General features: G+C 42.6%; 1 protein-coding gene across 4 annotated transcripts in view; it reads left to right on the top strand.

The window, feature by feature from the left end:
- The window catches only part of rims1b (regulating synaptic membrane exocytosis 1b), an 80,215-nt gene that overhangs the window by 16,085 nt on the left and 49,934 nt on the right, over positions 1-14,196 (top strand). For all 4 annotated transcript variants that reach the window (XM_013914104.1, XM_013914107.1, XM_013914106.1 and 1 more), the window contains exons 2-4: positions 6,000-6,213; positions 9,040-9,051; positions 9,510-9,530. In XM_013914104.1, the coding sequence (XP_013769558.1) occupies positions 6,000-6,213; positions 9,040-9,051; positions 9,510-9,530 (247 nt within the window). The remainder of the gene's footprint in view (positions 1-5,999; positions 6,214-9,039; positions 9,052-9,509; positions 9,531-14,196) is intronic.

The following is a 14,196-nucleotide window of genomic DNA, read 5'->3' as shown; positions in this document are numbered from 1 at the left end:
TGAGGAGAGCAGAGACAGAGGAGGGAGAGATGCAGAGGGAACAAGAGGAGGAGGAAGAGGAGGGAGGGAGTTCTTGGACTTGCTGAATAGTTTATGCGAGGTCTGAGGCGAAGGCTAACCCGTGCATGTGTATACGTGGGGTTTCTGTCTGTGTCATTGTTTATATTTGTGCATGTGTGCTCATTTGCACACACGTGTTTTGACAAGGCCACGGCTAACCCGCATCTGGCTCTCTGTCCCTGCCGGCCCCCCGGTGATCACCGAGGGAGACGAGGCAGCCACAGATCAGCTGGTTCACACCACTGTGGCCCCTGTGGTCACTGTCTGCCACGGCCACATGCTACCAGCATGTAAAGGTGACTTTTTTCCATAATGTAATAATTTCATCACCGTATGAAGGCCATGTCATCTCGTAAAACTTTGGTCCTGATCAGACGCATTGTCTCTCTGCAATGAGTGGCTATAAATAGGGCAGCTATGAAAGTGATCCTATTTATAGTCTTAGTGTTGTGGAGTTAGAGAGACCCTGCTGGCAGACACTGAGACATGTGAGATGGGAGATTCTCCATGTAGTTAAAAAAGATTTCCCATGTTTTATATAAGAAATTGATCTTATTCTTTAAGTGATCTGTTCCAGAGGTATACAGCTTCTCACTTCTGAGAGCATCAGTCCAATTATCAGTGGGAGGCCTCACTTCCATTTCATTGCTTTTGGCGGTGTCGAGTAGGATTTCTGTGATTCTAATAGAATGACTGTGTGCATGATTAGATTGTGAGAGGTTGCCTAAAAGGCCTTGATGACTCTTAGGCTTCAAAGGTTCTCTTATTTTCACGGGGAGTCTGCAACCGTCTGGCTAGCTACTGCTTCTAGAAATCCCATAAAGTTTGTTGAGAGGAGAAGTTCCACATTTAGCTTTTGATAGATGTTGAGTGGCGCTTCCAGATTAACCTACAGTGTCTCACATGACAGGTTTCTTTATGCATTCTGATTGGTGGAGGAGTTGTGAAGCATGTACCAGTTCTCTTCAGGAGATTGAGTCATGGTGAAGGATTTTTCTGAAGGTGATCATTTAGAGATGCTTGTCCTTTGTCTTTGACATGTGTTGAGACCCAGAGCTACTTCAGGTGGTAAACCTATCAATTTTGCAGGCAAAGGTATAGCTAAACTCTTATTTCGAATGTTTTTAGCAGATGGTTTTAGTTGTGTTTTACGGTGACCACTGATAAGAATGTTGCCTGGCCTTGTATGGTTATCAGACAAAAGTATCCTGTGAGAAAGACTAACTTTCTTTATCATTGTTAACAGTTTTTAGTTGCTTGTTTGTCACTTCCCTTTCACATCCCATTGGAGGTGATGCATAGCTGCAGTTCTTAGTACTACTGACACCTGGCCTGTTACAACTGTGGTTTTTCAGGCTTCGGTTACAGCTGGGACATTCATGGAGAGTTTCACCCTTTTTGGAGATGAATGGGTTGAAATGAATATAACTTATACACTGCGTAAAAATGTAGTGTATACAATACACAGTATCTGTTGGTCTTTAGGGATATCGGCCTGTCAAGCCATGATGTATCAATGTGTGAATCAATTGCACCCTGCTTTTGTTGCAAATGAAAGCGACAACAGGTGCAGGACAGTGCAGGACACCAAAGAGGCAACATTGAGACACCCCCAAAACAAGGGGATGGTTTTGCAGAGGGTGACCATTGCTCTCTTTATTCCTTCTGACGGATTTTTCTCGAGCGATGATTTCGAGAGCTCCTGTAATTTTTCTGAGGTGGTGTTGCAACATTATTTGTTAAATGCTAAGAAATGTGACCAGCCGTTGGTACTGTTGAAGAGTTCTTATTGAGTCATGGAGCTTTTTTCTCAGTAGCCATGATTTGTCTTATTAGGTGAAAACGTATGTCCTTCATCGAGCCGCACTGTGCTTGTGTCCAAGCAGTCTTGTATTTTTAATATTCGCTCTCCCTTTTATCTCTGCTTTGGTCTCAGTAGCATTTCTCTTAACAGCTAAGATCAAAGTTAACCCTATAATCGCGTAGTTCTAGTGATAACCACATGACTTAATATCTAACCTTTCTGAAACAGCAGCAGAACACACGGAGTCAAAAACAAAGCTAAAAAGAAGCCAAAAAGAAGTGGTATTGAGACTGGTTCTCTTCTGGTTGATGGTCATTTGGGCCAAAGCTGGACTCACTTACTGCAATGGTAAGTGTTGTGCGGACCAAAGGTAAGCTAAGTTAAGATAGCCACACTTACCGTGAGTCAAGACTAACAATCAAAGCTCAAATTTATCATCGTTTTCTCACAAAAAAAGTCTGATATCCCAGAACAACAGTGTGTGATCTTTATTAATATATCGGTTATTGAAAGAGAGTTTGGGTAACTGAAGTTAAGCGTGCAATGATGTCCTACATTCAGCAGCTATTAAAGTTGGTGCAGCAGAGAAATTTAGGAAGAATCCAAATATTACAAATCATTTTTGTTACCAGTGGAAAAGTGACTCTTAAGGCTCCTCTGAAATACTTTGGTTCTCCTTCACAACCTGTGTTCCCAGCCATGGTGGCTGACCCCCGGGGAAGCAGCAGGCTCAGGCATGTAATCAATGAACACACAGCAGAGTGAACACAAAGAGCATGTCCTCACCTGAGAGGACGTCTCTTCCTGTGTCTTTCCGTAGTGATTATGTTTTTATCGGTGTGGTTAGGGTGACTCATGTATCTGAAGCTAAGTCAAGGTTAAGCTTATGCATTGGTGGAAAGTGTGTGAGTCAGGGGAGATGGATCTGGCAACACACACTCACGAACACAGACTGTATATAAAAGATGTCACTATGATGTCACCCATTGGTTAGCGTAGTTCCAAGCCGAGAGTTTTCAGCATCATCCAGTGTGGCTGTTTTTGTTTATTGAGACAAAGAGATGGATCCGACCTTGACCCCAGGCAACACGTTCTCACTGCCGAGGTGTAATATTTTAAGCTAGGTGACAAATCGTCAACATGTTACGCTTCCGGGCACCCAGCACGTTCCTAAATGACCAGATCGGAAAAATGAGGGAACATGAGAACCATTTGGAATCAATCCACACATGTTTGTTCATTTTCCTCAAATTCCTTTGGAAAACACTATTTCATGTCATGAAAGTGCTGGTTAAGGTTAGGGCTGGAATACATGGCATGGAGGTCACAGAGATGGGATGTCCCTAACATAGTCATCTCAGGCACAAAGAAGCCCCACCCACCTTCTGCTCAAACCTTCTGTTTGTAAGAGGCAGCCAATCAGAAAACATCTGGATTGAAATGAAGGGGAACTTCAACAGCTTGTTCAACCAGATAAACGAAGCCCGAATATAAAATACATAAAGATTATTTCCTATATAAATCATGCAAAGCTACTTTAATAGAGTCTAAAGGTAAATATATGGAGCTGAGCAGAGTAGGTCCCCATTCATTAATTCAGATTAAAATCCACAATAGTTGCAGTTTGTTAGCTAATAGTAGCACGTGCAATCAGAAAACGGTCACTGATGTGGATAAACTTGGAGACAAGGGGGACGAGAGCCTCCTCAGCTGAGCTCATGATTTAGGCTGAGAGCACAGATTTATTTATATATCATGAGCCGCGTCGTGCAGCTTTAACGTGCACGTCTGCTGAATGTGTGGAAACGATAGAAAAAGGCTGATGAAACTGTATCTCTAAGAACAGAACAGCTGGTGCACCGACACCCGCTGACACCCAGCGCTTGATGCTGCTGCGTTACCATGACAACCTGCTGCGTACCCTCTGTTTCTGACAGCTGTTCCCATTGCGCCCATGCTTTGCTCAGCCCCTGGACTCACGTCGGCAGGATGGATAGCTTCTTGGGGTCAGGGGTCATGTTTATGACGTTGCTGCCGTGGAATCGTCATGTTGGTTTTTCATCTGAAATACAGCTTAGGGCTTAATTTTGGAAAATGTCCATTCAACCATAAATTAAAGCTTAAATTGAAGCATTTTTAAGTAAAATACATGAGCATATGAGTATTTTTGCAGACATGCGCAGACACTTTCTATTGGAAGCATGTGATGTTTGTATCCGTCCTCCTCTCATTATCTATTGAACCTTCAAGGCTTCATCCTGTTTTCCTCAGTCACACACAGCCAATAATGGTGATGGATTAAGAGCTCAGGATCATTGTCATCATGCACTCTGAGAAAATAAAGTAACTTATTAAGAGCTGAGCCCTTAACTTAGAGGCTAATTTTATATTCTTTTATAGGATTTATAATTTCAGATTAAACATAACATACCTAAATGATTATCTAACGAATGATTTAACCAATTGATTTGTCATCTAACCTCAACATTAATGAATAAAAGCAGATTTCATTCAGCCCTCCTGTGCCTGTTTCAGCCATTTCTCGTGTGAGCTGATTGGCCGAGATGTGTCCCAGACCGCCGGGCTCCTCCCCGCTCCAACTGTGCATGGTGGCAGTCTGCTGCAGCAGCACTGTGAGCCACAGACAAGCAGAAAGTCTTCAGTGAAGAAAATCACGGCCGCGGCTTTGACAGTTTCTATTCGACATTCTGTTTTTCTTTATTTGAGGACGACTAGAAATTTTTCTGAAATTGTTTACCATTTCATCCGGATATAGTGCCTTTTACTTAAGACTGACACAGACCTTTTTAGAGAAAGAAGAATCGTGTTGAGGCACAGCAACATTCTTGGACTTTGATTGGGTCATGCTGGAGGATAGTTATCTCTTTGATTATTTGTACCATGAAAAGCTGTTGACAACAGATCAGGTGTTATGTTTTCAACCCGTTTCCTGCCCAGCAGCTGACATACAGAAAGCGATGTCTGCTTACAATAGACCCAGGTAACCAGTCTACACTAAGTGTATTTGAAGGTCTTTTAAATGTATTTATTATTAAGTTATCTCGAGATCTGGGTGCTTGTGATGGGTGCTGTTTCTAAGCTCACAGCTCTGTTACCTCAGCAGTGTTTCCCACACATACTTTGGTTACAGTTGAAGCTTTGGACCACAGGATAAGAAGCTGTCTGGAGACCCAGCTGAATGATATCGAAACCACCACAACAGCAGTTTGCCCTGTGACCCAGCCAATGGGAAAACAGAAGATGAGCAGGGGCGGGGCTAGCTGGTTAGCATGGACTAAACTGTCAGATTATTGAAATTATTGATGTTTTTCTCTTAAAGTTGTGGCTGAGTGGGCTGTCCAAGTAATGCCTGTGTGGAAAACACAAATCAGTGTGGAGCGCTCAGCGCCCTGATGACCAGCAGGTTTTCCACTTATCCCGCTTTATTTGTGGGTTTCATTCATTTGTCATTTTCAACTTTGTCAAGTGTGCAGAAGTGTGAATTTCACAGTTTTTGACAAATAGCTCAGCTAAAACGTCGGTGTGTTGCGAGAGCCCTGAATAAAGTTTGTTTGGTTACACAAATTGGCTGCAAATGTGTGAATGAAGCCATCTCCTTCCTGTCTTAAATCTCTTACTAAGCGAGGTAATTAAAGTCCCTGTCTGGGTCCCATATATGCGAGCCATGCTATGCTAATTCAGTATTCCTTTGACACTTCTGTGGAGACAACATTGTGGGTGTTTTCACATGGCCTGATTTGCAATTCACACTCGGGTTATTTCCATCACTGGCATCCTGGGAAGCAGGGAGGGAGGAAGTCTGTGAGCCACAGAGCGCAAAACTGAGCTGAAGTTTCACTTAATTGGGTGTATGATTTTTTTTTTCTTAAAGGGACCTTTCAAGTGGAGCTCTAATTGCCACTTATTTTCCTTTAACTGAAACATCACTTTCTTTTTCTGAACGATTTATTTATTCTAAGAATTATTCAGTTATTCAGACATCCTTCAACATCTTCTGGTTTGGTGTATGGATAATTAGACATCGAGATCTCTGTGAGTTAAGAAGTTTAACAAACTAAAGTTCATGATGTACCACTAATGGGCAATCTTCCACTTCTGTCTTCTCTCCTTTCAGAACACTGCACAAGCAGTTTGAGAGCTACAAACAGGAAGTGCGTCGCATCGGGGCCGAGACGCGGCGCCAGCAGACCCAGCAGAAGGACGACGCGCCCACCTGCGGCATCTGCCGCAAGACTAAGTTTGCAGATGGCTGCGGCCACCTCTGCTCCTACTGCCAGATCAAATTCTGCGCTCGCTGTGGAGGGCGGGTCTCTCTGCGCTCCAACAATGTGAGAAGCCTCTGAATGTTTTCCTTCGTCCTCTCGTACTCACCTCATTCCTGCTGTAGACGATTCACGATCGCTCCTTCTGCTTCTGTGTGTTTGTCACGTCTGCTTTTTTTGTTTCCTTGTCACACTTTGGTGAGAACAAAGTGTATTGGAAGAATGGCTTGGCACGAGACATAGGTGCCAAGCCAATCTTCCAAAACAGGAGCCGATGGGAATATTAGGTTTGCAAGTATTGAGTGAAACCAACAGTAAAGCAAAATGTTGGGCACAATCACACTAAATTCTAGGCTAAAGTATAAATTTTTAAGATAAAATTGAGTCTGTGTAGTCGTGCATGTCAGTACCAAAGATATAAAGATATATACATATCTTTGTGCCCTGGTTCTGGTGGTGCCACGTGAAGAGTCAGCTGATAAACAGCTTGTCTGGGTAATATCGTTTGTCTCAAAAAGAAATAAAATGCCAAACTAAAGCCAGCAATGCACTAAATGCACTGACCTGCACCAAGCCTGGGCTACAAGCTAAAAAGCAGCTTATTATAATTAAAGACACAGACTGTATCACCACGTTATCTCCATTCATGGGATTCATGTTGAATCAGTGTGCCTTCCAGCCATAAACTAAGCATGTTTGTGCTATTTTAAGACCCGGCCCCTCTTCCATCCAAGCTTTCTCTGGGCTCTCCTCCAACCCAAGAGAGAGGCCCACCTTCTGGTTATCTTACCTGACCATGAGCCCTCCACCCTTGGCCTGCTGGTTCCCAATCTGTTCAGTATCCGCCCATCCCAGCTGGGCCTGGACTCCCACTGGCACCACACGTATGTAGAACTCAAAAGGCCAGTCAAAAAAGGGGCTAAAGATAGTATCCCTGCTGGTACAGCCATTAATATTACTCTAACAGCAGGCACACTGCTTCACGGAAGTAAAGAGAGGAGGCTAGTATCATTTATAAATACAACAAATACGAACTTATTTGGACTTCATATAAAACCAGACAATGTGGTCTTCTCGAAGAACTTCATGGTTATACATTGAATTTAATAGAAATTTTACAAGTGAAATTTCAAGGTGCAAAATCTTTTAAATATTATTTTAGGTGTAACTTCATGTCTTTACTGCTTTGATCTTCTTGCTGGAGATTTTTGTTCATTTGTTTGTTTCTGTATTTGTGCTACTTTTACATAATGAATCAATTAATCTATAAACCTGCCTAATTAACTGGGGTTAGAAGACATCAAACACAAAATCTGCTCATTAAATGCTTCATTTACAGTTCATTAATAGATATTTTTAGAACATACTTTTTCCCCTTTATTTTTCTGGTCCGTCTCTCCTAAAGCCGATACGCCATTTTTCAAGATTCTTTCTAAGATTTGTTTTCTATTTATTTTAAACTAAAAGTTTCTGCATTCACAAGACAATTTCATTAATAAGTCCTTACAAGGAATACGCAACATGCAAGTCGTGCTCCACTTCTTCTCTCTATTTGTGTATGTGCATTAGCGAGCGTGTGTGTGTTATGTGGGAGTGATGTGTCAGAAGTGACGCTCTCATGGTCTCGGCAGTGCTTGCCTCTGTCCCGGCCCGTTTGTCCAGTCATGCAAAATAACAGCATTAGGAAAGTGTGAGATTTGTTGCATCACATAAAATTTTCTCCTGCCTACAGACTGCTCATTTACTCCACATGAGCAGAACACTTTATTTTCCTCCAGGCAGAAGTTTGTACCTCAAAATTACATTTAGTGCTCTATAAATATACTGTATGCACTTCATCACGTGCATTTTAATGAATGCACTACATACACTTTAAAAGTGAGCTGGCTAGAAACCGGCTTTTTGTCATTAAAAAAATACCACGGTACAAAGACGAGTACTAAATGTAATTTTAGAACATTGCCGTAAAAATACTCCATAAACCATTTTAAAGTCAACATGAAGTAAATATCAAAAACCTGTTTTCTGGGGGATCATTTTAAAACTGTACTACAAAAACTGTCTGGGTAAAATATCACGCTGTACACGACATCAGTATGTTGCACTTTGCTGGACATAATTTCACAGCCTCAAAGCTAGAGACCCTTTTGACAAAAGGACAAAGATCCATTCTCAGCCATACAGGGGCTCTGCAAAACTATAAAAAGAAAATAATTAGGGAGAAATTATCAGGAAACAAACGTTTACTTGTTCATAAGCAGCTTAGTGTAATAATTAATTAATTCTGATTGAAAGAGCTGTGTAGTGCTGCCCTGTGCCCTGCAGAAGGCATCACAGCGACACACAAACCACAAAGCTTAGCCTCTACGTGACGCTGGGCGCTAACTATTAGTTTAATGAGCAAAATATTTTGGATTTAAAGGACCTGAGATTGTTTGCAGTGCATAAATCCAGAAAATGGGTTAAAAGGGAAGACGTGTCCAAAAAACCAAAACAGTTCTCTGTGTTGCTTTTAGTGTAGCAGGCATGGCACATCCTGATCCTGTCGCAGGTCACGAGCAAGCACGTTGCATGCCGCCGCAGCCTAACGTGTCAGCAATCACATACATGTGCGTGCTGTTGTCTCCGCTGCCCTCAGACTCTGATTATGAAGTATGTGAAATAACTCTGCAGAATGTAACTAACAGATGTTTGCACCACATCCTCTTTCTCCTTTTTCTCCTCATGCATTTGCCCTTCTCTTCTCACAATCTGTCCGCTCTTCCACGTCACAACTTCACCTCCTCTACTTCTCCGTTCATTTGATCATTTATTTCTCTCCTTTCCTACTCCGACCCACCCCTCCCTCACTTTTCTTGATTCTCCCTGCTACCTGGACTGCATGCCACAAAGGAGGACAAAGTGGTTAGCATCCTTTTTTCTTTTGTTTTTTTCTGCTTTCTCTATGTGCTGTGAACGTGACGTCTGTACTACTCGAAGGTAAAGGAAGGAAATGCTGGCTGCGTTTAGATCTGGAGCTGATTTCTATCCTGGAAATATGATGCAAAACCAAATAAGTTCAGTTTCTTACACATTGGTGTCATCTGTCATTTAAAAAAACAAGAAAACAGCAGTATCAGATGCAAGAGAGCAAGCTATTGGGTTGGAACGTAGCCAGTATTTGCACAAATCCGCTTGTGGATTACTGACTTAACTGAACAAAGGGAGTCTCTGAAAGTTCATATAGTTTGGTTATTTCTCTGAGCCTTTACTGTACCATCCAGGGTGGAGACACCTGGAACTGTTGTCTCCTCAGCGGTTACTCTCTCCGTATAAATCCTGACTAACTCTGTTTCCATTGTCTGTCTCCTCCCCCTGCAAAGTGTCTCATAGTGAAGGACAGGGTAAGACTTGCTGGACAATCCATGGATTTTGCTGCATGGGTCACAACTATTGTCCCCTCCTCCCACACACGGGTCTGTGCTCATTCGCAGTTTCAGAAGAGGATTTCAGACCCGCCATCGGTTTTAAGAGGAGCTGGCTGGTGACCCCGTATTAGCACTCTAATTCTGAGAATGAACGCAGACCCTGAAAAGTAACTGACAGGCAGAGCGAGCATGAGCCATGACATAGGCTGTCTGCAGGGGCGTCTGAGCCATCCTGAGCCATCCTGAGCCATCCTGACCCCTCTTCCTATGGCTGTAGGCATGGCTGTGCTGTGAAGGGGAGGAATAAATATTTAGATAAAACAAAAAGGGGGTCTGGGAGATTGGCATTTCAACTGGCATGCATATAAGAATGCGAGAAAGACCTTTTATCTGCATAATGAATGCACACTCATGCCTGTGCATGCTTTCCCTGCCTGTGTGTTTGAGACCAGACCAGCCTTGCCATGGGGAGACGGGAAGGGCCCAGGTATATTTATATATTTATATATATGTGTATGTTCCAGTTTGTCCTCTTACCACTTCCTGTTAATGCTTGGTCACTGCAAACTGCTGCCAAAGTGTTGTTACTGCCGAGAAATTCAGAAAGTCAAAGCCAGTGAGTTTCAGTTTTTTGATGTTGCACCTTCCTCATATAGAACTGAAGAGGATTCATTGTTTTACAGTTTAAAGCCTGAATAGAAATCAAGAGAGGTGACCCCAACAGCTGCGGAAATAGGACTATAAATCTTATGGCGCTTAAAAATGGCCAGTCTTCTCGAGCACCTCTGGGCTGTAGAAGTGCAGCAGAAACAGCCATCTGTCTGCAGGACATGATACACGATACCTATGATTATTATGTTTGTGATTATAGTCTGAAACTTGAAATAAAAAGGCAGGATGACTTCGTTTTAAACAGTCCCCAGGTTGATACGGAAACCACAGCGAGCTCTGCAGTGTGATAAGAAGCTGGTGTATGTTTCATGGCCCTCTCTTTGAAGCTGCCCTGCTTTTGCTGGTGCTATAGCTTGTTAATGGCTGAGTGTTTGTTTGTGTGTGTTTAATGTCAGCTCCAGATGGCTTCCAGAAACTGAACTAACTGCTGACAATCTGTCTGCTTTGTAGAGGCGCACTGCCTCCCAGTGGAGAACAGACAGGCTCCTAACACAGACACCTGACATCTTCCAGTGCCAATGAAAAATGCATTTCGAGCCACGTTAAGGCTTTTCCAAACTATTATATGCACTCTTCATTGTTCATTTTTCTCTGATCTGGTTGCAGCTGTTGTGTGCGTACATATTTGTAAGCATTCAGTGAGTTCGTGACCTGCGAGCTACTATTAACACATTCAAACTCCTACACACCGATACTACCAGTGCTAAATCTTTGTCTCTCAGTGCGTCGTGCTCACACTGCTTTTTACCAGAAGGGCGGAAGCACTGCATAATCTCCATCATGTTTCTCAGTATAGGCGACTAACCTGCTGCTCTCTCTGCACACTTCACTCCTCTCCTCTCATACACGACTCAATCTGCAGCCTGTGTAACACGCGCGCTTTCTCCCTGCTTTAATTGTCTCAGCTTATGCCTTGTCTCTTTTCCTGCTGATACACCGACACAAATCTGTACACCCTTTTTTTTTAGATATAAAACAGTTTATCAGGCTGGAAGGTTTGACACACATTCTGGATTTGAAAGCTGATGGCTATGTCCATCATGCACACTGTGCAGCTCTAATGACTTCCTTGACTGGATACGTCAGTATCAACAATCTGCTTAAAGTGATTTGTTTCAGCTCCTATTATTATCATCCTCGCTGGAAAGTGAAGGCCCACGTAAACAATTCAAAGAGTTTTTTGGACACACTTTGTGTGGCTGCTTCTACTGCTGAGTTCAAAGAGTCCAACTGGGCAAGAAACAAGAGCAATCAGCAAGCAGTCAGATTTTAAACAAACCTCAGGGTTAAAAGAGGACCTCTTGTTCTTTTCCTATTTTCTGCTCCTATTAAACATGGTTGGGTTTCACGCAGTGAGGTCGCTCCTCATAAATCAAGCACAGAGATATAAGATCTTCAACCAACAGAGAAATCGAGTTAACTTTGCTGGACTTTACTGTGAGAAAAATAGCAGATCAAACAGAGTTTAATCAGAAGAATGATGTGAAAATCAGATAAACGACTGACAGGAGCCAGAAAAAAGTAAACATTTTGCTACATTTCATATCCAAAATGTGAAATCCAAATCTCTCTCTCCTCTATGTTTGCTTAATTAAGATCTCAGAATGGCTCCAACATGAAAAAGTTTTTTTCTACTCTTCTGGATGTGTGACATCAGCGATAGCAGGTCTCCTTATATGGTCATCTGAAGGGACCGGTGGGGTTGTGTATTAATGCTGTGCAGAACTTTGTAGATCCATTGTGTACATGTTGTAGTTGTGTTGTTGTTGGACCCCTAACTTAGCCTGTGCTGTGGAGAAGACAAAATAAATGCACACAAAGAACTTGTGAAGTGAAGTGAAACCAACTGCCAACTGCAGCCATTACCTGTGCTTCCGGTGGGCTTTTTGGAGGATTTTTGGTTCTTATGTTGTTTTGTTGATTTCCCCCCTCTCTTACATACGTAGAGCATCATCGCCATTAATGTCAGGCTCTGTGTTGATGGGGGTTTTTTCAAGGAAGGCACACAAGGACTTCTGTGTTGGCTACGTACCCATAATCTTTCCCTTTACTTAAACAAAGTTGTATATAAGCTGATTACAAATGCAGAACATTAGTTCAGCTGTGGCTGTGAGCACAGGAACCCGCTGGTCTTTAGTTTGCAAGATCCAACCAATCAGTAGAAAGTTGCCTTAAACTGGAATTGAAGGGCTGCACCGAGGCCAAGTATGAGACAAACAAGGATTGTTCTTAACTGTAAATCAAGCAAAGCTTGTGCGGTAGAAGAATAAACATGTGCACTGGAAATGAGGACAACAGGAATGCTTGGTGAGCACATGCAAGGTTTTTTGGTCACTCCAATAACAATGTCAGCCATAGAAAATATTCCCGTTGTTACACTACTGGTTTGCATCACTGTCTTCTCTGATGCAATTTAAAAATGCACTTTGTCCACAGACACTGCTGCGTTTAGTGCACAAAACACTTTCATCTTTTTCATTTAAAAAGTTGTTAAACTGGTGAGAAATGTATGTTGGGTTTTTTTCCCAAACGTGCGTGAGAGGAAACGTGACCACATTGTGTAATTTTGCTTAATCTTATGTGGTTTTAAAAGCTCTTTTTAGCGTGGTGATGTAGAGCGTGGTGAGAAAGGCATTTCAAGATCGGAAGTGGAAAACTGGTGTGGATTTACAGCCACGCCACCTTTGCTTTTTCCTTCAGTCTTCCTCACCACAGAGTGGGTCTGGCCTGCTTACAGACTTGATCTACAGCCTTATTAGTGGAAATGGAGCATTATGTCTTCGCCGGTCATCGTTCTTCTCACCATTCACGATTTACCATTCCCCGTGAATGATGGCAGTTTACACTCAGCACCGCCTCGTATGTCATCCTGTCGAGGCATGTGTTTGTGTTGAAGGCGGGGTCGCTGCGCACACTGAAAGCCCACTGCGTCTCCCCACTGATCTGCCATCCCCAAGGCTCCCATCTATTCTGCCCATTTAAGGAAAGCTGATGTTCGCGCGGTTCAGGCCTAAATGAATGCTGTTCTCGTCAAATGCTGCTGCTGCCGCCGCCGCCGCCAGCCAAGCTGCTGCAGCGATGCACGCCTTTCCCGTTTTGTCAGCAGATGGGCGTCCCAGACGCCGGGGGTGGGAAAAGAAGAGGGTGGGGGTGGAGAATTAGAGACATAAGAGTGACAGGTGTGCCGTGTCTTCATTTGTCAAGTCAGCCAGGTGTGTCAGCCAGGCGAGAAAGTGAGGAGAGATTAGAAAGAAAAGAAAGAACATGGAAAGAGAAAAGCCAAGAGAAAGGGAAAGAGGGGAAATTAAACCAACAGAGAGGAAAGACGAGAAAGGTGGAGGAGGGAAGAAAGATTTATTGATAAGAAATAAGGAATGGAAATTGGAAAGGAAAAGAAAAATGCAAAAGAAGAGGGGAGAAAGAGGAATGAGGGGAGAAACCAATGAGAGGAGAGAAGGGCTGAGGAATAATAGGAAAGAGGAAACAGAAGTCAAAGCTTTGAGAAGAGAGGGAAGGAAAACAGAGGGCTGGGTGGAGGTATGAAGGGTAAAATACAAAAGACATTTGTAGAAAGAAAATAAGGAAAAAATTGGGATACACATCAAGAAAAGGAAATATGAAAGGGGAGGATAAAAACTAAGAACAAGGAAACCAGGAAAAGGGAATAAAAATGGAAATAAAAAGAGCAGAACCAATGAAGCCAAGAAAGGTTAGAATGGGAAAGAGATCAAATTCAATGAATAGCAAGGAAAGAAATAGAAAAAGAGAAACATGAGTGTTGTAAATAAGGAGGCAAAAGAAAGAAAGGATAAAACAAATGTGATGGAAAGCCGAACTAAAGGTTAAAAGAGGAAAGAAACAGAAGAAATGAACAGGAGAGATGAGACCATGTTCACGTTCTTTTGAATCCTGCCGAAGCTGCAGTCAGGTTATCTGTCAGGTGACAATTTTATCTTTTTAATTTTTGTTG

This window comes from Pundamilia nyererei, unplaced genomic scaffold, assembly GCF_000239375.1.
Source record: "Pundamilia nyererei isolate P.nyererei 1_Seehausen unplaced genomic scaffold, PunNye1.0 scaffold00171, whole genome shotgun sequence".
NCBI lineage: Eukaryota > Metazoa > Chordata > Actinopteri > Cichliformes > Cichlidae > Pundamilia > Pundamilia nyererei.
Note: the sequence above shows the minus strand (reverse complement) of the source record. Positions and strands in the feature narration are given on the sequence as shown.